General features: G+C 49.1%; 2 protein-coding genes across 6 annotated transcripts; one reads left to right on the top strand and one right to left on the bottom strand.

Annotated features, from left to right (window-relative positions):
• Positions 1-9,125: 9,125 nt before the first annotated feature.
• Positions 9,126-11,522, bottom strand: dph3 (diphthamide biosynthesis 3). 3 transcript variants are annotated; one of them, XM_040169949.2, is made up of 4 exons: positions 11,316-11,522; positions 10,981-11,055; positions 10,736-10,848; positions 9,126-10,504 (listed from the first exon to the last, which is right to left on the bottom strand). In XM_040169949.2, exons 1-3 carry the CDS (start codon positions 11,421-11,423, stop codon positions 10,774-10,776), a joined length of 258 nt encoding a protein of 85 aa, XP_040025883.1. In that variant the 5' UTR covers positions 11,424-11,522; the 3' UTR covers positions 9,126-10,504; positions 10,736-10,773. The 3 variants fall into 3 exon arrangements, with proteins under 3 accessions (XP_040025883.1, XP_077960012.1, XP_077960010.1); XM_078103886.1 differs by having other exon boundaries at positions 9,126-10,848; positions 11,316-11,521; XM_078103884.1 differs by lacking the exons at positions 10,981-11,055; positions 11,316-11,522.
• A 3,393-nt stretch (positions 11,523-14,915) lies between these two features.
• On the top strand, positions 14,916-19,006 carry alkal2b (ALK and LTK ligand 2b). Of its 3 annotated transcripts, none has more exons than XM_040169938.2 (6): positions 14,916-15,350; positions 15,641-15,801; positions 16,153-16,203; positions 16,469-16,549; positions 17,372-17,442; positions 18,565-19,006. In XM_040169938.2, the coding sequence occupies exons 2-5, from the start codon at positions 15,651-15,653 to the stop codon at positions 17,428-17,430; spliced, it is 342 nt and encodes a 113-aa protein (XP_040025872.1). In that variant the 5' UTR covers positions 14,916-15,350; positions 15,641-15,650; the 3' UTR covers positions 17,431-17,442; positions 18,565-19,006. The 3 variants fall into 3 exon arrangements, with proteins under 3 accessions (XP_040025872.1, XP_040025870.1, XP_077960013.1); XM_040169936.2 differs by having other exon boundaries at positions 15,097-15,350; positions 18,560-19,006; XM_078103887.1 differs by having other exon boundaries at positions 15,213-15,350; positions 17,372-17,422; positions 18,560-18,668.
• The last annotated feature ends 4,097 nt before the right edge of the window (positions 19,007-23,103 follow it).

Here is a 23,103-nt window from a genome sequence, read left to right as displayed (position 1 = left end):
CTCGTTTAATTGCGCTGGTTTCTCAGCGCAAGCCCCGCCCCCCGGCCGCGCTCCGGACGATGATTGGCTGGCGGGGATGATGTGACGTGGCGTCCTTGGTCCCTTGGATTAATGCCAATTACACAAATTGGGACCACAGGCCATTTAAGAATGTGAAAACACATCATCGTAAATAATCTTCTGTGTATACATGTGTGTGTGTGTGTGTGTGTGTGTGTGTGTGTGTGTGTGTGTGTGTGTGTGTGTGTGTGTGTGTGCGTGCGTGCGTGCGTGCGTGCGTGCGTGGTCCTTCACACAACCCAACATCTGAACAAAAACATTTATACAACCAATTTTTGATGTGTTTTTTTGCCTGAACTACAAATGATTTTTAAAAGAACAAGCGAACGGTATTTTTTTGCTGCTCAAACATTTCATGATATTTCATCATATTTAATAACTTCTGGTGAGATGAGTGTAAATGTGAATTCAAATCTCTGTTAATGAACATTGGAAATTCCTCAAATCAATATATCAAATCAATATATCATATAATCAATAATCAATATATATATATATATACAAATACACACACACACACACACACACACATATATATACATATATACATGACCCCCCCTCTGTTCAATGCATGATGTACAAACTGACTGGATGGAAGTACTTGATCTCACTGATGCTGCAGGTGACCTTTGACCCCAACTGAATGTCCCAGTGGACCACCTCTGGGGGGGGGGGGGGGGTCGTCAAGGGCATGCATGGACCTCCGCCACCCCCCCTCAGGGTCACCAGGCTGGATCTCATTAAAGGCGTTCGGTAGCACAGATATTAAATATCAGTATTTTTCAATTAGCGCTGACAAATTCAATCAAAGCGCGTGAGATTAGCAGCGATGAGGCGCGGGTCATTTACGGGGCCTTTAATTGCACGGCCATTAGACAACTAGCACGGCGGCCTGCGTGTCGGCATCAATCACGGAGGGGCATCAATAGTAAAAGGTTGTAGGGGGGGGGGCACGCTAATAAATATCCCCTTTGTGCTTATAAATTATCCAGTTTAATTAACAACATGGATTATGATTGGACTGCAATTTAATTAAGCTTTTCCAGCACGAGGGCCCTAATGGACCAGGAGAGGGGGGCTCGGGGTGGGGGGGCACTAAGCTGAGCTTCCTCTCACAGGAGCTGCTCACCTGCTCACATCGTCAGCGTCGATCATCTGCCCCAAACGGCCGAGCGGCGCCATCGGGGGCTCTGCTGAAGAGGGGGGGGGCATGTGGGGGCAGAGAGGCAAACAGGAGACCCCTGAGATGGGGAGTGGGTGGGGGGCACCTCCTGTTCAAAGAAGAGACAAAAAGTCATTTCCTCTGCATCATCTTCCTCACCGACAAAGAGGAAGAGGAGAGCTAACAGCTAACGGCTAACAGCTAACAGCTAAATAAACCTCTGCTCTACCAAGTGATGCATTCAAGCTCCACTTGGTAAAGACGAGTGCTGAGTTTTGACCGTAAAAGGTGAACTTCTTCTTGTTCATATTCAGATCTGCGGTAAATATTTTTAAAAGTCTCATTTCAACGCGTGAAATGAACCTTAACGGTTAAGTCTTCCTTCAAAGTGACAAGATGTCATTTTATAACTTTTTTGGAATTGATTCACGTTGACGTTTGCTTGTTGTTGTTGTCGTGTCATTATTGTTGTTATTATTATTACCATTTGGGATGTGACATCTGTTTTGGCGACCGGTCGATCCACGTTCCAAACAGAGCAGCTGTGACTGCTGCCCCCCCCCCCCCCCCCCCCCTTATTTTGGCCAAAGCACACCACTCGACCTTTGACCCCTGCCAGTAAAACGCGCAGGTAAGTATACCTGCCGAGGCGAGACCGGAGAGACCAGACTGAGACCAGACTGAGAGCGGCTGTGGGTCCGCTGTGGGGCCGGTGTGGGGGCGCTGTGGGGCCGGTGTGGGGCCGCTGTGGGTCCGCTGTGGGTCCGCTGTGGGGCCGCTGTGGGGCCGCTGTGGGTCCGCTGTGGGGCCGCTGTGGGGCCGCTGTGGGTCCGCTGTGGGGCCGCTGTGGGGCCGGTGTGGGGGCGCTGTGGGGCCGCTGTGGGTCCGCTGTGGGTCCGCTGTGGGGCCGCTGTGGGTCCGCTGTGGGGCCGCTGTGGGTCCGCTGTGGGTCCGCTGTGGGGCCGCTGTGGGTCCGGTGTGGGGGCGCTGTGGGTCCGCTGTGGGTCCGCTGTGGGTCCGCTGTGGGTCCGCTGTGGGGCCGCTGTGGGGCCGGTGTGGGGGCGCTGTGGGGCCGGTGTGGGGCCGGTGTGGGGGCGCTGTGGGGCCGGTGTGGGGCCGGTGTGGGGCCGGTGTGGGGGCGCTGTGGGGCCGGTGTGGGGGCGCTGTGGGGCCGGTGTGGGGCCGGTGTGGGGCCGGTGTGGGGGCGCTGTGGGGCCGGTGTGGGGCCGGTGTGGGGGCGCTGTGGGGCCGGTGTGGGGGCGCTGTGGGGGCGCTGTGGGTCCGCTGTGGGGCCGGTGTGGGGCCGGTGTGGGGGCGCTGTGGGGCCGGTGTGGGTCCGCTGTGGGGCCGGTGTGGGGCCGCTGTGGGTCCGCTGTGGGGCCGCTGTGGGAACCGCGTGGGGCCGCTGTGGGGCCGCTGTGGGGCCGCTGTGGGGCCGCTGTGGGGCCGGTGTGGGGCCGCTGTGGGGCCGGTGTGGGGCCGCTGTGGGGCCGCTGTGGGGCCGCTGTGGGTCCGCTGTGGGGCCGCTGTGGGAACCGCGTGGGGCCGCTGTGGGGCCGCTGTGGGGCCGCTGTGGGGCCGCTGTGGGGCCGGTGTGGGGCCGGTGTGGGGCCGCTGTGGGGCCGGTGTGGGGCCGGTGTGGGAACCGCGTGGGGCCGGTGTGGGGCCGCTGTGGGGCCGGTGTGGGGCCGCTGTGGGGCCGCTGTGGGGCCGGTGTGGGGCCGGTGTGGGCCGGTGTGGGGCCGCTGTGGGGCCGGTGTGGGGCCGGTGTGGGAACCGCGTGGGGCCGCTGTGGGGCCGCTGTGGGGCCGGTGTGGGGCCGCTGTGGGGCCGGTGTGGGGCCGCTGTGGGGCCGCTGTGGGGCCGGTGTGGGGCCGGTGTGGGCCGGTGTGGGGCCGCTGTGGGCCTGACAGTGGACCTGACAGGGACAAGAGAGCGTTGGAGTGTGGCGGCGTGGGGGCGGAGCTTGGAGAGGGCTGAGAGAGCTGTGACGGATTGCTGGCCGAGCTCCAGGCTCCGTTTAGTCGAGCCTCATTGTGTCGGTAAGAGGTTAATGAGGCCGGCAGACAGGACACCAGCTAGCATGTAGTACTACTAGTAGTAGTACTACTACCTCCTGTAATACCAGCAGCTGATGAATCATTCCATCGTTTTAAGCAGGTAAATTGTTCCAGATTATAATAACTGAGTAAAGTGGGCGGAGCTTAGAGCGTGTGCTGGTATCCGCAGCGTTGATGGTTTGAATCCCGTGTCGAAGTGTCCCTGAGCAAGACACCCGTCCCTTCCCTGCCCCCCGCTGTGTATTTCCCTACAGGGATCAATGAAGGACACTTTCTTGTAGTTTGATTCATAATGTTGTTGTTTTGTATTAATAACCTTATTTGTTCAGCAAATACAATATTATAAATGAATGAAACACGTCAGCATGAAGCTTAAACATTAAAGAATAATAAACGTTGTGTAGAATCCACTTTGCCCCCTGCTTCCACTCGCTATGCTAAGCTAGGCTAACCCCATCTGAAAACGCCCATAAAACCTCCTGTATTCCCTTGTGTTCATAGGATTGTTTATTATTTTTTACCGATGTGAACTATGCTGATCTGGAGGTGAAGTTGAGCGCCGCGGCGACACGCTAACACGCTAACACGCTAACACGCTAACACGCTAACCCTGTTTGATGGAGCGCCGGGCGCCGCAGATCCAACATCATTACCCGGCGGAGAGAGACAGTATGCTCCAGTAATGAGCCTTCGCCAATCATCCCTCACGCCGTAATTAGTGGCGGGGTCCGCCCCGTGTGGGCCGAGGGGGGGCTTGTTCGCCGCTAATGGACTGAACAAGGCAGAAAACGAGCCGACATGAATTCCTGCTTTGCCACGTGAAGAAAAAAATCATTGCAGTCATTCATCACTCCGAAGAGAAGAGACCTTCATTTACATACACACACATATATATATGTATATATATATATGTGTATATATATATATATATATATATATATATATATATGTATATATATATATATGTACATATATATGTATTTATCCTGAAAAGTCTCTAAACTGGAGTTTTATTTCTGTTGCCGCGTCAAGTATTTTTATGTTAAAGTTCTATCAGCCTTTATATCGACGAGAGAAGAAGAGTCTCAGTTCGGTGCTTCTGAGGATTTTTCATATCTCTAAAAATCTTCCAGGTCGTCACCAGAGGTGAAGACGTCTGATCCAGTCGAGGATTTGAAGAAGCTTCTGAGTTCCGTCTTTAAACTCTCACTGACCCTGTTGATGTCCCAGCATGCATTGTGTTTTCATGTGAGCGTTCATGTTGCATTTGGAATAAAAGCAGACGAGGAAACACGAGCACCAACATTTAATCCACACCAGGGGTCAGAGGTCAAAGCCTCGGGGCCTGTGCTCAAGGGGGGCGTCGGCCGGAGAGTGACGGGGGGGCGGGGACAAGTGATGGCAGCGCTTCGGCAAGGTTGGCGATGTGATTGGTCTTCGTGGCGGGGTGGGCGGGGTCAAGGTCAGGAGGAGGTAAAACGACAGGAGTACTTCTCTGTAGTGTTTGTACGTTGGCAACCGGCTGCATGTTGAGTTGCATTGTGGGTAACGTAGTTACGGGTTATTGACAAAAGCGAAAGACGATGTTGAAGTTTGCGTTCAAATTTTAAACACTACAGAAAAAATACACACACTGCACACACACACACGCACACGCACACACACACAGACACACGCACACACACGCACACACACGCAGACACACACAGACACGCACACACACACACACAGACACACACACACACACACACAGACACACACACACGCACACGCACACACACGCAGACACACACAGACACACGCACACACACGCAGACACACACAGACACGCACACACACACACACACACACAGACACACAGACACACACACACACACACAGACACACAGACACACACACACACAGACACACAGACACACACACACGCACACACAGACACACACACGCTCCCAGTCGGCTTCCATCAGCCAGCTGGTCTTTGTGGAGCGCTTTGCTCCTGTTATGTTAATAAGTCTGATTTCTGAATAATTCCAGATCATTTTCTAATGTCTCTGAGACTCTTTAGCGTCGTCGCGCTGTGAGCGATGGCCGGGACAGATGTGGGTACTTAACAAACTCCACATCTGGAACCGCACATCAGTGTTATTGATCCCAATAACTGCTTTTTAATTTGGAGTAAATTAAACCAGCAGCGCGGGGGGGGCGCGTCCCCCCGGTGCTCATTATTAATATAACTGTCGATATCGGCTTCGTGTAGAGAATAAAGGACCTTTCCCGAGTGTAACATGGCGAGCCGACCTTTGGCCCCCGCTGAGAGGAGCCGGAGCTAGCCAGCTAGCTAGCACGCTAGTCCACGCCTTAATATTAATAAACGCTCAGAGCGGCACTTTGTTGTCTCGTCTGATATTTAATATTTAATAAGAAGAATACAAACAGTTTGTAAATGAGGTCGTTGGTGTTTTCATTTACTTTAATTATTGTCAGCTGGGTTTATCGTCCCCCCCCCCCCCCGGGGGAGAACGCTTCTCTCTTATTTTGAGTCTCTCCGTCCAGTTGAGGCAGGTGAAGACTCCATTAAAAGGCAGCTGTTGTGTCGGGGGGTCGGGGGGTCAGGGGGGGGTCGGGGGGTCGGGGGGTTGTAATCACAGAGCAGCGTTTTATGACCTTCTCCCAGAAACAGAAGCCATTCTCACAGGGCCCCGGCCCCCCCGACCCCCCCGGCCCCCCGGCTCTGTCCCATTAGAAGCGTGCTGATGGTTCTTCTAAACCATGGTGCATTGTGGGAAATGGTTGTGGAGCAGAACTTCCTGGTTGTGAGCCGGAGGGAGGAGGCGACCCTGAACCGAAGGCCGACACCATCAATCTGCTGCGTGTTGGGTGCTCTGATGGGGGGGGGGGGGCTTCATCAGGTCAGAGCCGCGGCGCGTTTGGCGGGTAAAGAGCGGGAGGTTCCTCGGGAGGGGGGGGCTGAGAGGGGGGCGGTCGGTCTGAGGGGGGGGCTGAGAGGGGGGCGGTCGGTCTGAGGGGGGGTATGAGGGGGGGGCTGAGGGGGGGGCGGTCGGTCTGAGGGGGGGTATGAGGGGGGGGGCTGAGAGGGGGGCGGTCGGTCTGAGGGGGGGGCTGAGGGGGGGGCGGTCGGTCTGAGGGGGGGTATGAGGGGGGGGGCTGAGGGGGGGGCGGTCGGTCTGAGGGGGGGGGCACCGTCAGGGACACGGAGCGCGTGATGAGAAGATGTTCATATTTGCGGCGTGCAGAAGGACTGACGCCGTGTTCGTTGTTGCTGTATTTTAAAAGATAAAAAGTTTCAGTTAAAAACATCATATAGTTCTGTACAACTAGAAAGATTTAGAGAGAAACGTTTGATTTCGTCTGTATATTTAGAGGAATAATCTCTTTATTATTATCGTTCTATGTAAATGTGTAAGAAGTGAATCAGCTGATTCTCACGTTTTTATTTGTTACATTTCACGTCCTAAAAATATGAAATGCATTTCATCATCTGCTTCAGTAGACGTTAGTCCTCTTCATGCTAAGCTACGCTAACTGACAGAGACAGAGCGTGTGTCCCGCTGGGACCCCGCAGAGCGTCTCCCCGGCTCGGGGGGCTTCTGTCTTTCTTGGGAAAGACGACGGCGGATGATTCGATTAACGAGGAAACGTGACGGAGTTTATCCAGCTGGCCGAGTCCACCTGGACCGACCTGCAGACACACACACACACACACACACACAGACACACACACACACACACACACACAGACACACACACACACACACACACACAGACACACACACACACACACACAGACACACACACACACACACACACAGACACAGACACACACACACACACACAGACACAGACACACACACACACACACACACACAGACACACACACACACACACACACACAGACACACACACACAGACACACACACACACACACACACACACACAGACACACACACACACACACACAGACACACACACAGACACACAGACACACACACACACACACACAGACACACACACACACACAGACACACACACACAGACACACACACAGACACACACACACACACACACACACACACACACACACACACACACACACACACACACACACACACACCTCAGCCCCTCCGCCTCCGTCTGGCTGACTTCTCTTAGCGTAGCGTAGCTTAGCTTGGTGCCTTTGACCTTTGAACCCTCCAGTATTTGGAGGGTCTCCCATGTACTGAGGACACATCCTCACGTGTAGAACGTGATTGGATCCAATCAGGGCCGTCGTGGTGCAGCTGGGAACCGCAAGGTTGGCGGTTCGAGTCCCGGCTGCTCCGTGTCCCATGGTGAAGTGTCCCTGAGCAAAGACACCGACCCCTGATTGGTCCCCGGGCAGAAACGTAAGTCGCTCTGGATAAAAGAATCAGACCTGTAAAGCATCTAAAAGTACATCAACTGTAATAGTGTCAAATATTCTACGTTGTACTTTAAATACGTTTAGATAGTAAACACATACATGACATTTACCTTCATAACTAAACAAAGTACTTGTACCAAAGTACTTGTACCTGTCCTCCAGAGTTCTGTTTCTTTAGCAAGAGGTGTGTGGCGCCCCCTGGTGGAGGCGCACGTACACGTACACACACACACACGCACACACACACACACACACACACACACACACCGTGTATTAGACTTATTCACATTGTTGTGCTACAAACGTGTTTTAAAAGATGAATAAATGACAATAATTCATTACAACGCAATAAGTATAAATAACCACATGTTTACTGTGTAATTATTACGACACCTTTACTGATAATAACACTTCGCTTTGCTCAGATTCCTCAGCAGTTTGACTGAAGTGTGAAGACGCCGTGACGTTTCTTTTCTTCATGGACAGACGTGAGAGGACTAGAGGACGTTTAAATGTCCCCTCACAATGAAGCCGTATTTGTTGTTCACATGAGCTCCTCTGGGACCGATGCAGGATGAGATGCTTGTAAACTGCTGAGGTGGTTTAGAGGAGGGATGGAGTCCTCAGACCAGGTCCCTCAGCATTCTGTCCTGTGGCCTTAAACCTGAGAGCCTCCGGTGCTCTGAAGGTTCTTCAGAGGTCTGAGCAGAGAACTTGGAACGTAGATAATGTTTTCATCTGGATTCTTCTAGTCGTAGATGATCCTCAGAATCCTGATGGTCGCGTTGCTGCTGTTTGCTCCTCCACATTCACACGTCCATCGAGTGCTTCTGCCTCCGTGTCTGACCAGGTCCATCTAAGGAGCTTCAGCTCCACCCAGAGCTCCTTTCTTATGACCTGAGGGAGACTAAAAGGGGGCGACCCCCCCGTCACTCAGCATCCTTGGTTTGTTTTCAAGGCGGTGCTCCAGCTGCTCTGTCATTGCGTTCCTAGTTTTGGGTTGATGAGTCGTTATTTGTATTTTGATATTTTAAATTTGGGTTATCCAATTTATTTTGAGAATATTTCTCTTTTATTGTGTCGCATGAAATGTAATTTCTTTTATACATTTGGTTGTTTTTCCTTCTTACAGAACGAATCCCGTGGGATCCGTTTCTCTGTAAGTCACGCGTCGGTCTACTGATGATGGAGATAACGAACGTATTGTCAGAGCAGAACAAAGCCTCTCTCATCGCCACCACGAGACATCGATCGATTCTGTGTAACAACCGCTTCTATTCAGCTGATCTGTGATTCAAAGCATCAGAAATGTACACGATAGTTTCATTAAGGATTAATTAAATGTTGGATCTTGTCTCGCTGCCGAAGGTCAGAGATCAAACTTAAAACCACTGTGTTTGACATAAAATGACAAATACCTTCATTTATTTTATTACTTGAGTATTTATTCGTCCACAAACAGCACGAATTAAGCAGAAACAAAAGAAAAGAGGAGACGTATTTATGGGCTCACATAAGATGTTTAGAGGCTTTAAAGCATCTCGTGTCTGTCGGACGATTCTTTAAACCCACACGAGGAACAAGTCTTCTTACACGATATAAACATGTAATTCTACATCAGAAGATTGAGTTTGTAAGACGTGTTGGAAAGGGCTCATTTGATGACCTGAAGGGGGCGCCGTCTCAGGCGGACTGGGATCTGGTCCCGGCGGAGCGGCGTACCGTCCTCGGCAGGTTGGCGGGGGGGCCAACGATGTCCTTCCCCCGACAGGAAGTGAGGAGCAGCATTCCCGCCGCCAGGTGAAGAACCGCCGCCGTCCAGCCGAGGAACAAAGCCCCGCCCATCTCCCAGCGCGGCGACACCTCCGGCACGGACGCGTCGAAGAACCGCGCCGCCGCTAAGTGAGCGATGTGCGACACCGGGACGAGCCCCAGGACCCCCGCCGCCAGACTCAGCGCCCCGCCCGCCGCCTTAAGGGCCCGCTTGCGCCGGCGGTCCTCCGGGGGGCCGCGGAGGCTTTGGCAGCTGTTCACCAGGTGCAAGCCGGGGACGGCCAGCAGCAGCGCCAGCAGGCCGGCCGCCAGCGCCACGCACATGAGGATCCGGCACAGGCGGATGTCCGGCGGGAGACCCAGCAGGCCGCCGTGGGGGCGGCACTCCAGCACCCCGAGGTCCTGGACCACGCAGGTCCCCCACAGGCCGAGCTGGTAGCGCTCCGCGGGCAGCAGGTCGGTGGAGAGCGTGAGCCACGTGGGCACGAGGGCGGTGGCCAGCGAGCACAGCCAGGCCCCCCCGCAGATCAAGACCCCCGACAGCTCCAGAGCGCAAACGCTCGGGTCCACGGCGTTCGCCATCTCACGGCCCCCGGGTCGTCTGTGTGCCTGGCGTCGGGCAGGGGGGAGGGGCTCCTCGCCACGCCATCGCCCCTTACAGGAGAATATCCCGCCCGGGCGTCCAGCAGGAGGAGTGAACCACAGTGTGCGAGGAGGAGCTGCCTCCTCCCCCTCAGTCGGGCGGGGAAGCCGATTGGCTGCCGCTGGAAACAACAGCATCATTGAGCCACAGACGGGATGCGATGGAATCACACATCTCTGCTCGGTGCGGCGGCACTTTGGACTACAAGGAATTAGAGAACCCTTCATCTCAAAGTGACGACAGAGGGGCCTTTAAACGCGCTCATATGAAAGATAAAGGCCGTTAAATGACCATCTGGGCTCAGCCGTCATTTGTCTTTTTTCCTGCCACTGAACGTCGGGACAGCCAGGTGCATGCTGGGTAGTGGAGACCCAAAATCCTGTCCCCTGCAAGTGTTTGACACAAGCAGGTCAAAGGTCAAGACACTTTTCAGATTCTCTTCCTTGCAAAAATATTAATGATCAGTAAAGAACATACAAGGCAATTAAAAATGTGATCACATAAGGACGAATGCAGTCAACTAAATTATTTAAATAGTCAAAACTAGAAGATGCCATTTGACATTTTATTTGTTAAAATAACGAAATAGGTTAATCTGTTATGATAAACATATTTACACTTTTTATCCGTCATGGCGGGGGGGGGGGGGGGGGGGTCAGGACTTAACCAGCTCCAGTTTGGTTTCAGTAGTCGACGACGCTTCCACGATTTCTCCCGACTTGAAAAACTCCTAAAACAAAGGACCACATATGAGACTTTTATTCCCACAGAGACGGCTTCCACGTGCAGGTCTTATTTTGAAGGACGGTGCCAAGAGCTTCCTCCTGCTCTTGTTTTGAAAGTGTGTAGAGTTGTGGCCCACCTGATCGTAGATCACCCTGACGATGAGCGAGCAGCTCGGGCACGTCGCGACCTCCTCCCCGTTCTCCAGGTCCTCCTTCAGAACAACGACAGACGTTCAGTGACGTCAGCGCGTAAAACACGTCCCATTTCCTGGCTACTTTCTGGTACAACAGTATGAATGAGTTTTAATACATCAATACAAATGGTCGTCAAATCCATGCCGAATTGTCCACGACCTTCGTAAAAAGCTCATTTGAACCGAAGTGTTTTAAAGTGAGTGATTTTGTTCAGGCAGTTAGGAGTCACGGGGCGACGCCTGGAGCTAGCTGTTAGCCCCCAGTTAGCCCTTCTTACTTTAGTAATGGCGAACTTGTCCCCACAGGGACAAGGGAAATAATACGTCTCCGTGTCCTCGTCATACTCAAAGTCCTCGATCTCGACCTCGTCGTGAAACACCGACATTTTCCCCGACAGCCGAGAAAAGTAAAACCTCGTCTCTCGTGTGTCTGTCGCAGTGGACGCGACGTGATGACGTAGGTGACCGCGTCCTGTGCCGGCTACGCGGACTGTACCGGAAGTGAGGTCATATCGATCGCTTGACCTATGAGGGTGCAGCTCACGGCTCCACACACTAGGTGGTGCTGTGGATCAGCGACGATTCACTGCTTCGTTTTTTATTCAATTTCACAAACGGCCCAAAAAACGCAAAATACATAAAGTAAATGAAACCAAAGATAATACAAAACAATGGCATACAACATAAAAGGGGGAAAACGTATTAATGTAGCCCAGTGGGAAAACTAGGTCCAGCACTGAGGCCACTAGAGGGCGCTGTACTCCCGAGACAGCAAGCAACACGTGACGAGGGAAACCGGAAGTGAAGTTCGGTCTCTGCATGTGACTGTGCATGTTTTCAGGGTTACCACTGCAGTTATGTGTGTGCAGAAAATATGTGTTAAGTTTAATTGTGAAATGTTAAAAAAAACAATAATTGAAATCTGGAATTAATTAGTAATCATAACATTGAACACCTCCACATCCTTTTAACGCTGCTTTCTACCAAAAGAGTAGTTGAGAAATAAAGACCCCAAAATATAGTGTTGTGTCCGGTGTCATTCAATTTCACCCGCCGACATTAATAAATGAGCTTCCTCTCAGGCGTTGTGCCCTGGTTGTTCCTGTGTGTTGAATGCTTCTTTGTGGGATAGGTCTCAAAGGTTCCGAAAAGGTTCCAGAGATTCTTTCACCGGTTCTTCAACAGGTCTTTGAGGTGGAGAAAAAAGGCGGTTCTGGAAGTCGAACAGATTCTTGAAGAAATATAAACTCATAAGGTTCAAGAGAGATCTTTTGAATGTTCCAGAGGTCCTGAGAGTTTGTTCTTACTCTTCTTAAGAAGGTCTAAAGGGTTCAGATTATCCTTAAGGAGGTTTAAAAGGTTCTTGAAGAGATTTGAAGTTATTGTGGAGGCTCCAAAGATCTTGAAAAAGGGTATTTAAATATTCTTAGAAGGTCCAACAGGTTCTCTGTAAGAAATAAACCCAAGAGGTTCAGATGGAGGGTTCTAAATATCCTTTAGACATCAAAATGCTTCTTGAAGAGTTATGAGGTTCAAGATGGTTTTTGTAGATTTTCTAGGGATTTCGACAAGAATTAAAAAATATTCTTTAGAAGGTATAAAGTGTTCTAGAAGAGCTTAGAGGTTTAAGATGGTTCCTGTGGATGCTCCAGAGATCCCGAGACACGGCTCTGAATACACCTTTGTGGGTTCCGGGGTCTTTGGAGGAGACTCCAGTGAGTTTCATTTTACTCCCTAAACCGCTCACTTAAATTTCCGGCCGGTTCGTCACAAACAAAGACTAAAAACGGGTTGTCACGATGTTCCGGGGAACAGAGGAGCAGTGTGTTTCCTCTGGTTCGCCCGCAGCTGTTTGCATGGAGCATCCGAGGAGGTCAGATGAAGCAGCAGACACAAGCGTTGGTATTGTCTGTCACAGAGGAACGAGGGCCTCTCCTGCAGATGTTGTTGTTGAGGTTTTTATTTTGGCGAGCGGAGACACGAGACGTCTTATTGACCTTGAATAGATCTTGGATGACCTTGTATGGCCTTCTCAATATTGAGATGAAGCCTCAGAGCGGCTGAAAGAGGTCCATCTGCAGATCTGTCTTTAAAGGCCATTTAATGAGGTCCTTGTGGAGGCCGCAGGACTTCTGATGTTTTCTCTGGTCTTGCTCTTCTCTGTAGTTTCCTGGAGATCTTTGAGCGAGTTTTAGAGGTGTGAAGGCTTTAGAAGGTTTAGATGATGCTGAGGTTCATGAAGGGGTTCATGGCTTGTGGACACGTCCTCTGGTCATTACACTCAATCAGGTGTAGCTTGCTGTGGAGCAGAGCGTTGAGAGACCTTAGTAGTGCTAGAAATGGTTCCCTGCTCTTTGAAGACATTTGCTTAGTTCTCCAGGTTCTACCTCGACACTGAGAGGGTTCACCTGACTATTTAGGCCTTTTAAAAATCTGATCTGGTTTCCGGTGTTTGTCCAGTGGTTCTTGAGGAGGTGCTAACGGGGCTTCATGAGTAAGTTTCTTTGTCTTTAAACACAAAGCGAGCTCCGGTCAGGAAACGTTGTTTAGACCGTTTAGAGGGTTTGGAAGGTTTCCAGAGGGGAGAGGGGACCTTTGGGACGGTCCACACGTCCCTCAGGAGACATCCGACACCCATGAGGTTAAACAAAGTTCAAAGAGTCCTCGAGGACGTCTAATGGGCTCTCGGGGTCGGTTCCAGAGGTTCTTGGATGCCTTCCAAAGTAGAGCGATGTGGAAGTGCTAAAGTGGAGCTAATAGCCGTGAGAAATGTAGTGCATGAACAAAAAGCCTCGAGCTACAGGACTCCGCCCTTTAAACCTTGAATCAATACGCGCGCTGAAAACACGTATGTGATGAATACACATCTGCATGTACAAGTGTGTGCTCCCTAAATGCACCCCGTGTTTACTCAGCCGAGTGCTTTGATATCAGAGACGAACAAATAAGGGTGGAACACCGAGACACCAGCAGGAACCGAGAACCTGTTTCTAAGTGACCTGGTTCTCAGGTGATCTGGTTCCAGGTTTTTTTAGGGTTCTCTCGTGTACAAGTATTGCTCCGTGTTCTTAACCCGGCAAGAACACCCTAAAATCCCCAAAGACCCTTCAAACCCAACCAGGAGAACCTGACCCCACAAGATGTCCTCTCTGAGGCCCTTCACAGATACCAGGTCCTCCTGAAGAGCTCCTGGGACTCTGCAGAGAAAACCCGCCATGTGCACTGATGCTGCATCTCATCACGGCTGCAATTCCACCTGGAACCTTGTGGAGGGGGAGCAGGAGGAGGAGGAGGAGGAAGAGGGAGAGAAGCAGAGGAGCAGCAGGAGGAGGTCCAATAGCACAAGGAGAAGATAGAAAAGGAGCAGTAGGAGCAGGAGGAGGAAGATGACATGAAGGAGCATCAGCAGGAGGCGCTGCAGCAGGAGGACAAAGAGAAGGAGCAGCAGCATGAGGAGGAGCAGGAGGAAGAGCAGCAGGAGGAGGAAGATGACATGAAGGAGCATCAGCAGGAGGCGCTGCAGCAGGAGGACAAAGAGCAGCAGCATGAGGAGGAGGAGCAGGAGGAGGAAGATGACATGAAGGAGCATCAGCAGGAGGCGCTGCAGCAGTAGGACAAAGAGAAGGAGCAGCAGCATGAGGAGGAGTAGGAGGAAGAGCAGCAGGAGGAGGAAGATGACATGAAGGAGCATCAGCAGGAGGCGCTGCAGCAGGAGGACAAAGAGCAGCAGCATGAGGAGGAGGAGCAGGAGGAGGAAGATGACATGAAGGAGCATCAGCAGGAGGCGCTGCAGCAGGAGGACAAAGAGCAGCAGCATGAGGAGGAGGAGCAGGAGGAGGAAGATGACATGAAGGAGCATCAGCAGGAGGCGCTGCAGCAGTAGGACAAAGAGAAGGAGCAGCAGCATGAGGAGGAGTAGGAGGAAGAGCAGCAGGAGGAGGAAGATGACATGAAGGAGCATCAGCAGGAGACGCTGCAGCAGGAGGACAAAGAGCAGCAGCATGAGGAGGAGGAGCGTGCGCGTGGTGGGATCGAGAGGAGTCCTGAGGAGGAGGTTCTGGTCTCACGGTGCAGAGACGTGAACACGACTCACGATGATGATGATGATGAAGATGAAGGTGCTTCCCCGGGTGCACGCGCCCCTCCGGCCGGTGGGGCGATGAGGCCCCGCAGACCGGCCCGCTGCTCGGATCCACTACAGTCCGGAATAAGAGTACTCGACCCCCCGAGAAGAGCCGACGCCTTTCAAACTAAAGAAAGCAGCCCGACCGGGACCGGAGAGCGGGGGCGCGCCGGGCCGCGGGGGCGCGCAGGTCGGAGACTTTTGATTCTTTTACTTTTGTTTCTGGTGATTGAATCTCGTTTGTTAAAGAGTATTTTATTTAGTACCACTACTTGAAGTTGTGTGGTACCAACACGCAGTATTTGTACACAGTCCCAGGCTTGGTTCTGAATTGAGAACATTAAGGAAATACGTTAAATAACGTTTAAATGTGTATTAACAGTTATTTTATGTTTACGTCACAGCCGGAAATACAGAATCAACTTTGTTCAATCTTGTTAAATATTCCACTTTAAATCCTCTTTCTGCTACAAATCTCAGCCGATGATCGATGATCGATCGGCCGATCAGGTCCGCAGTGATGCTGCTGCCGGCGCTCTTCCTCCTCCTCCTCCTCCTCCTCCTGCTGGCGGGAAGCTGCGGCCCGGAGCCGGAGGTCCGATCCCCGGGGACGAGCCTGGGGAGGGAGAGCAGGTCCCCGGGTCAGTACTACGCGTCCTACTACTGTAGTACTACTAGTGGTAGTTGCCAACCCAGAAACTAGTCCTGAGACAGTGTACATCACATCAAGTTGTCATCAGGCCAAATCAGTACTTGTGTTCACAACGATCTGGAGATAAACGCTCTTCATCAACATCTTCCTCTCTGTTTAAATAAACTCTGCTCTGCTCATCCACAAGATGAAGGTACAACTTTCTTGCTTTTTACTTAATCTCACGTTTGAACATAAATCTCGGTCGTCGTGGAGACGGATCCTGTGACAGGTCCCCTGTCAAAATAAGAGCTCGCTGAAGGCCCCTTAACGCAGATTGGCTGTTTCTTTTTTACCTCAGGGGGTCATCGAGATCCACGGCACAAGGAGAAGTTCATCAAACATCTGACAGGTGAGAGGTCCAAATGACACCGCGGTGCTCTGAGGAGAAAAGTGCAGCTTTTATGAATGATTCCAAATGTTTGGTGAGAGAGGAGTGGATGCATGAGGGGGGGTGCCGTACATCCCTGAGGTAAAAACATCTGCAATCCACATTATACACTGTGCTATTTGATCATAATAAAGAGTTTACATTCAGATGGTAATGATATGCGACCACGCAGCCTTCTGTCCAATCAGAGGGCAGCATCTCTGACACGTGTTCCCTGCGTCCTCAGGTCCTCTCCACTTCAGCCCGAAGTGCAGGAAACATTTCTACAGACTTTACCACAGCACCAGAGACTGCACGACACCTGAGTGTGAGTGCACACGCACACACACACACACACGCACACGCACACGCACACACACACACACACACACACACACACACACACACACACAGTTATCACTCAGTAATTGTGTCACAACAGCAGCGCTCTTTTGATCTTAAATCAAGCGCTCTGCGCTGTGTTTACTTTGGAAAGTGTGTGGACAGAAATATGTGTGTGTGTGTGTGTCTGTGTGTGTGTGTGTGTGTGTGTGTGTATGTGTGTGTGTGTGTGTATGTGTGTGTGTGTGTGTGTGTGTGTGTGTGTGTGTATGTGTGTGTGTGTGTGTGTGTGTGTATGTGTGTGTGTGTGTGTGTATGTGTGTGTGTGTGTGTGTGTGTGTGTGTGTGTGTATGTGTATGTGTGTGTGTGTGTGTGTGTGTGTGTGTGTGTGTATGTGTGTGTGTGTGTGTGTGTGTCTGTGTGTGTGTATGTGTCTGTGTGTGTGTGTGTGTGTACACAGTGGCCGGTTCATGCAGGACTCTTTCAGTCAAACAGTTAACACAAACTGTGTGAAATGAGTTTCTTGGGCCTTACGTTTATATCGTAGTACTTTTAGGTACTAGTCATGTACTTTTGGGATGAGGTATCCACAGCCTTTTCTTCATAAAAGTACATCATGATTATTTTTAAACTTATCAAAGTTGCAGCCTCGCCTTGCGGCACCTGCGTTGCTCTTGGTGCTAAGCTAGGCTAAACACATCCTGGGCCTTGTGACCCTCCCTCTACAGATGGTATCTTGGTTTCTGATATAAACTTGTTTTATTATTTCATAACCGCAGATGAACAAATGCTGTGATGTGTTTTCAGATTATAAAAGATGTGCTCGTCTGCTGACTCGATTGGCCAACAGCCTCCACTGTACGTAGAGATGATCCCCGGTGAGCCCACAGACCACGAAGGTCACCTAGTAACATCCTGTGCAGGTTTTTCAGGGTTCTACAGGTTTAGGGGTTCCACAGAGTCTTTACAACCTGCAGAAAGTGGTGTGTAAGACCTGCAGAGTCTTTTCTCTACAGGTTCTATTCAGGTCTGTAGAACATCTTTAACAGAGTAGCTTCAGATCTCTAGAACCTTTAGAGCATGTGGACATCCGAGTATGAAGAAAAGAGGCTATGTAGAACACGAGGACTTTTATGTAGAACAGACTTTGTAGAACACGAGGACTTAGGATGTATACTTTGTAGAACATACTTTGTAGGACACGAGGACTTAGGATGTATACTTTGTAGAACACTTTGTAGAACACGAGGACTTAGGATGTATACTTTGTAAAACAGACTTTGTAGAACACGAGGACTTAGGATGTATACTTTGTAAAACAGACTTTGTAGAACACGAGGACTTAGGATGTATACTTTGTAGAACATACTTTGTAGGACATGAGGACTTAGGATGTATACTTTGTAGAACACTTTGTAGAGCACGAAGACTTAGGATGTATACTTTGTAGAACAGACTTTGTAGAACACGAGGACTTAGGATGTATACTTTGTAGAACAGACTTTGTAGAACACGAGGACTTAGGATGTATACTTTGTAGAACATACTTTGTAGGACACGAGGACTTAGGATGTATACTTTGTAGAACAGACTTTGTAGAACACGAGGACTTAGGATGTATACTTTGTAGAACAGACTTTGTAGAACACGAGGACTTAGGATGTATACTTTGTAGAACACTTTGTAGAGCACGAAGACTTAGGATGTATACTTTGTAGAACAGACTTTGTAGAACACGAGGACTTAGGATGTATACTTTGTAGGACAGAAGAATGTAAATTTTTTAGAACAGAGACTTTGTAGAACTGTTATTAGAGACTATGTATGTTTATAGACTCTGCAACCAGACATTTCCTTAAAACTAGTCAAGAGAATCCACAAAATAACCGTGCATGATGGGAAACGTAGTATGAAATGTCTCAGGAACAAATGGTCGTTCACATCCTGAAAAATATATTTACTCTAAATGTCCTCTCTTTCTTGATCCGTCGTTAGAGCAGATCTTATCGAGGTCCTTCTTTTGATGAGCAGAAGACCTTCTCCAGCCAATAGAAACGCCTCCGAGGCTCCACAGTCGTCTACTGACGCCTCCACTGACTCGACTGGCTTCTATCGACTCGGGAGGAACAAGGAACGTCTGCAAACTCAACAACTGTTGCAACAGAAACTTTCATCTGGGACCGAATGTCTTCTTCACCTTTTTTGTGTTATTTAGAGGCTTTTGGAGGAAACGTGGACAAACCCTCCGATTGGACATTGCCTAAATACCTTCTCGACTTTTAATTTTGTTGTTCTGGACTATGGAAAATGATCAAAGATGCTGAATATGTTTTGTGTTCATAATAACTAATAATATTCCAGTATGTTTATATTGTTTAAGCCCATGTGTGTAATGTGTACATACTGAAAGAAGAATGAACTCACATTTGAAATGTTTTTCTCACATTAGGACTTTTTATTTTGATTGAAAATTAGCATTCAGCCACATTACATTACATGTCATTTAGCTGACGCTTTATGATTAAAGACATACTGTGAGGCTAACGTTAGCATATTGGGTCAACTTCACCTAATCGCTGTACAAAGAATGGAAATTATATTTTATCAACATGGAGCCATAGACAGACCCAAACTAAGTAAAAGGAACTGTGGGTAATTGCATCATAGTTGTTATTACTATTATTACAGACTACAGACACCCACTGAAATGCCCCGTCAATCTACTTTTTCTGACTGAATTTGTGATTAATCAAATGGAAATAGATATCTATATATATATATATATATATATATCTATGGGACTCAAACCAATCTGCTTCCACCTGATTGGATAAACAGGACCACACATTCCGTTTTCCTCTGAATCTTTTTTCTTTGCCGCTGGTTCCTCTTCTCGTCTTCCTCGTCTCCGGGCTGCAATCAGTAAATATATCCTCAAATATCATCACTCTTACAATAACTTCTTTAAGGGAATGACACAACCAGTTTGAAGAAGTAATGGATTAATTAATTAAAGATACAATCTTTAAATAATTAATCCATAATGTTCAGCAGAGGATTTATTGAAATCAAAACAAGGAGGCATGGATCATTTTCATTGGGTTCCATTCTGTTAAATCAACAAAGCAGTATCATTTACCATATATCATTACCAGTCATTTGTTTAAGAGGGTCATTTATAGCTTCTTTTACCTGTTGGCCAACGAGTTGAACGTTAAACACGAGGACACATGAGCGCGTGTAAGTTATTGAGGTCACATAAACTGCAGGCGACGCCATGGAAGCGATGTGGGAGGAGCTACGAGATGACTCACAGCTGTGGCAGGTAACGACCAATCCGTGATTGATCACATCACAAACACACACCAACACACAGTTTCACTTGTGCATTAAACAAACACACTTTGGGACGCACCTGTGGGGCTCAGCTGGGGGCGTGGCCAGCATGAGCACCTGCAGTGTCTCGTTAATGGAACGTCCAGTTGTCTCCAATCACAGATCTAGTGGCCTGGAAGGACCAGTTAAGTCCAGGATGTGGGAACCGGAACGGCTGAGGATGAAGAAGCAGAACAATTCCAGCCAGAGCTACCTGAGGGTGAGGAGGAGGGTTGAAGAAGGAGATCTGTGAGGGTATTTAATCATATCTGAGAGGAGGAGGAGGGTTAAAGATGAAGATCTGTGAGGGTATTTAATCATATCTGAGAGGAGGAGGAGGGTTGAAGATGGAGATCTGTGAGGGTATTTAATCATATCTGAGAGGAGGAGGAGGGTTGAAGATGGAGATCTGTGAGGGTATTTAATCATATCTGAGAGGAGGAGGAGTGTTGAAGAAGGGGAGGAAGGAGATCAAATCGGCAATAAACTTATTTCTGAGAGGAGGAGGTTTTCATGGAAAGCCTCTTTAAATCTGAGCATGAAATCGATGAGTCGCTCTGAGATGAATCCTCTTGAATGAAGACTAGAAGCTCCTTGATCTTCTTAAGGGAAAGAAGGAAGACTTTGAGGAGAACGTCTCCCACTGGATCCTTCTGACCAGGGACTGGGAGGCCTGAACTGGTTTGTGGTTTTATTTTGTCCCCATACAGAAACGCACACACACACACACACACACACACACACACACACACACACACACACACACACACACACACACACACACACACACACACAGTGGAAAGCCATTAAGAAGACAAGTGGCTGCAGAGTGAGTGCTGTTTATCCAGCAGGCTGTTTAAAGGGGGTTACTGCAGGCCGATGGAGGAAGGAGATTACAAGACAACAACTTTTACTCTACATTTCATCACATTTATAGCTTTGGTTAATTCATCCAAATAATAATAATCATATTCGTGTGAATGGTAATAATGCTTAACCTTGGAACAAAGTCTTATGGGAGATTTTGGTACTTTTACTTAATTTAAATGATCTGAATCATCCTAAAAGTTTCTTTTTTTAAAACACATCCTCAAATTTCTTTTAATTACGAAACTAATCAGCTGCATGTCAGCAGTTTGTTTAATGAAGTTAATGCGTAACGGAGGAAGCGCGTCTGCTTAAGCCCAATAACAGAGATGAATCAACCCGTCAATCAAGCTGTCAATACTACTAACACTACTACTAGATCTTGTACTACGGCATTCAGCAGGACACGGACCACTGAGAGAAGCAGAACTCTGGACCTTGTCATCGATTATGGAGGCTGTGACTTGGCTCACTTGTTTCCTCAGAGATGTTACTCTATTTACTCAAGTTCTCCACCAGCCCCCCCCCCCCCCCCCTCCCCCGGCATCTGTCAGCGAGCTTGTAGATGGCTTTAATTCCAACGAGTTCCAAAATGCCCGTGATGCCAATGGACCAACTAAAGTGAAGGTTGTCTTTGGCAAGCAAAGATCTCAGAGAAAGGCCACTAGTGAGAATAGAGCGGGAAGAGCTGAGAGCAGGCGACTAAAACCAAATCTCCAGGTTCACTTTATCGTCTATAAGGAAAGACAAGGCAGTCCTCCTCTGACATCATAACCAAAAACCCTAACGACACACGTGCCTTATTTGCGAGCAAACCCTCCAGAGTCAGTGGCCGCTGGGCTGCGATCCACTCGGCTGTGAATATACGTTGAAATGTTATGACACAATTTCAATCAACCATGGAAGTCTGGAAGACATTCTACAAGATCTGAAGTCCTCGTCCTGCTGCTTGGATATTGTACCAACAAAATGTGATGTCTTCCAGTCGGGCTTTGCACAGCACTGAAACTGGTTTTCAACGATATCCACTTAAACACAGTCAGAACTACGGTCGTCTTATTACTGGATCTCCGTGCTGCATTCCACACGGCCCACATGACAAACTACTGGACAGACTAACGCTCTGGTAGGACTCTCTAAACAGGTTTGAATCACACTTAAAGGACCAAGAATACTTTCACATCAGGGCAGATTAAAATGATATGGTGTTCCCCAAGGTGCAACTCTGGGGCCCCCAATAAACAAATGTGCCAGAATAGTCTTCCATTAAACAAAGTCAGAAGCCACTTCAATCGCAAATGTTCAAACCACAACCCAAGCCGCAAATCTAGGTGTAATTATGGATTCAGACCTTCATCTGAACCGCCAGACGATTGCAAGATCAGCATATTATCACCTGAAGGATATGCCAATGATTAGAGACTTATTTACTCTTAATAACAGGATTTGGAAATAACTGTCCATGCATTCATCTTTAGTAGACTGGACTGTAACGGTGTGTTCATAGGTCTGTAAACGACAGTAAATCAAAATGTCCTCACTAAGACCAAGAAAGTGGGTCAGTTGAGGAGCTGCCGCGCGTTGCCCGTCACCCTGTGGCTCAGAATTCAAACATAAAAATGTTTATTAAATCATTTTATTTAATAAATCTGTATTTGTATTTTTACTGTTTATTCCAATTATACATACATTATGTGTGTTGTTCAAATTGTTTAGACGTTACGATGACAAATGTTGCCGTTACGCAAAATGAAATACAAATAAATGGCAGAATAAACAGCTTTTATCGTCCGTTCATTGCCGACGAGCGAACAACCCGCGCATGCGCACTTCGATCCTGTATTCTGTACGCCAAAAACTGCTGCACGTAAGCATGTTACGCATCTACGTTACGCATCGAACATGGAGCAATGCGGATCGACATGTTACACAGTCCTACAGAACAGAACTATTTGGGGCTTAATGTTGAATTGGAAGTATTCAGCAGTGCGTGTTTTCATTGTTGCTGACTGACAAACGCAACGTTAACTGGCCGCTGTGCAATAAATCTTAACCCGAGAGGACGAACGTTTTTTTCGCCACCGAAACCTAATAACTGCTGTGTGAGCGAGTGACGTCATCCTGATTGGAAATGACGTGATGTCGTGTGTGCGCGCGCGCGCGCCGCGCTTATGCGTAACGTTTACCGTTTTGTTGTGTTATCCTAAACAACAACTACTGACATCCCTGCACGTCACTGGTGACGTCACTGAACGTCTTAAGGGAGCTCCTCCACCTGCGCAGGTGTGCTCGCTTCC

Source organism: Gasterosteus aculeatus, chromosome 1 (assembly GCF_964276395.1).
Source record: "Gasterosteus aculeatus chromosome 1, fGasAcu3.hap1.1, whole genome shotgun sequence".
In the NCBI taxonomy this organism is placed as follows: Eukaryota; Metazoa; Chordata; class Actinopteri; order Perciformes; family Gasterosteidae; genus Gasterosteus; species Gasterosteus aculeatus.
Note: the sequence above shows the minus strand (reverse complement) of the source record. Positions and strands in the feature narration are given on the sequence as shown.

Excerpts from the sequence above, each read along its gene's own strand:
- dph3 (XM_078103884.1), bottom strand. The coding sequence starts at position 10,345 with ATGAAGGGTTCTCTAATTCCTTGTAGTCCAAAGTGCCGCCGCACCGAG.
- alkal2b (XM_040169938.2), top strand. The coding sequence starts at position 15,651 with ATGATCGATCGGCCGATCAGGTCCGCAGTGATGCTGCTGCCGGCGCTC. Across the intron at positions 15,802-16,152 it reads GAGGGAGAGCAGGTCCCCGG|GGGGTCATCGAGATCCACGG; the intron begins GTCAGTACTACG and ends TTTTTACCTCAG. Across the intron at positions 16,550-17,371 it reads AGACTGCACGACACCTGAGT|ATTATAAAAGATGTGCTCGT; the intron begins GTGAGTGCACAC and ends ATGTGTTTTCAG.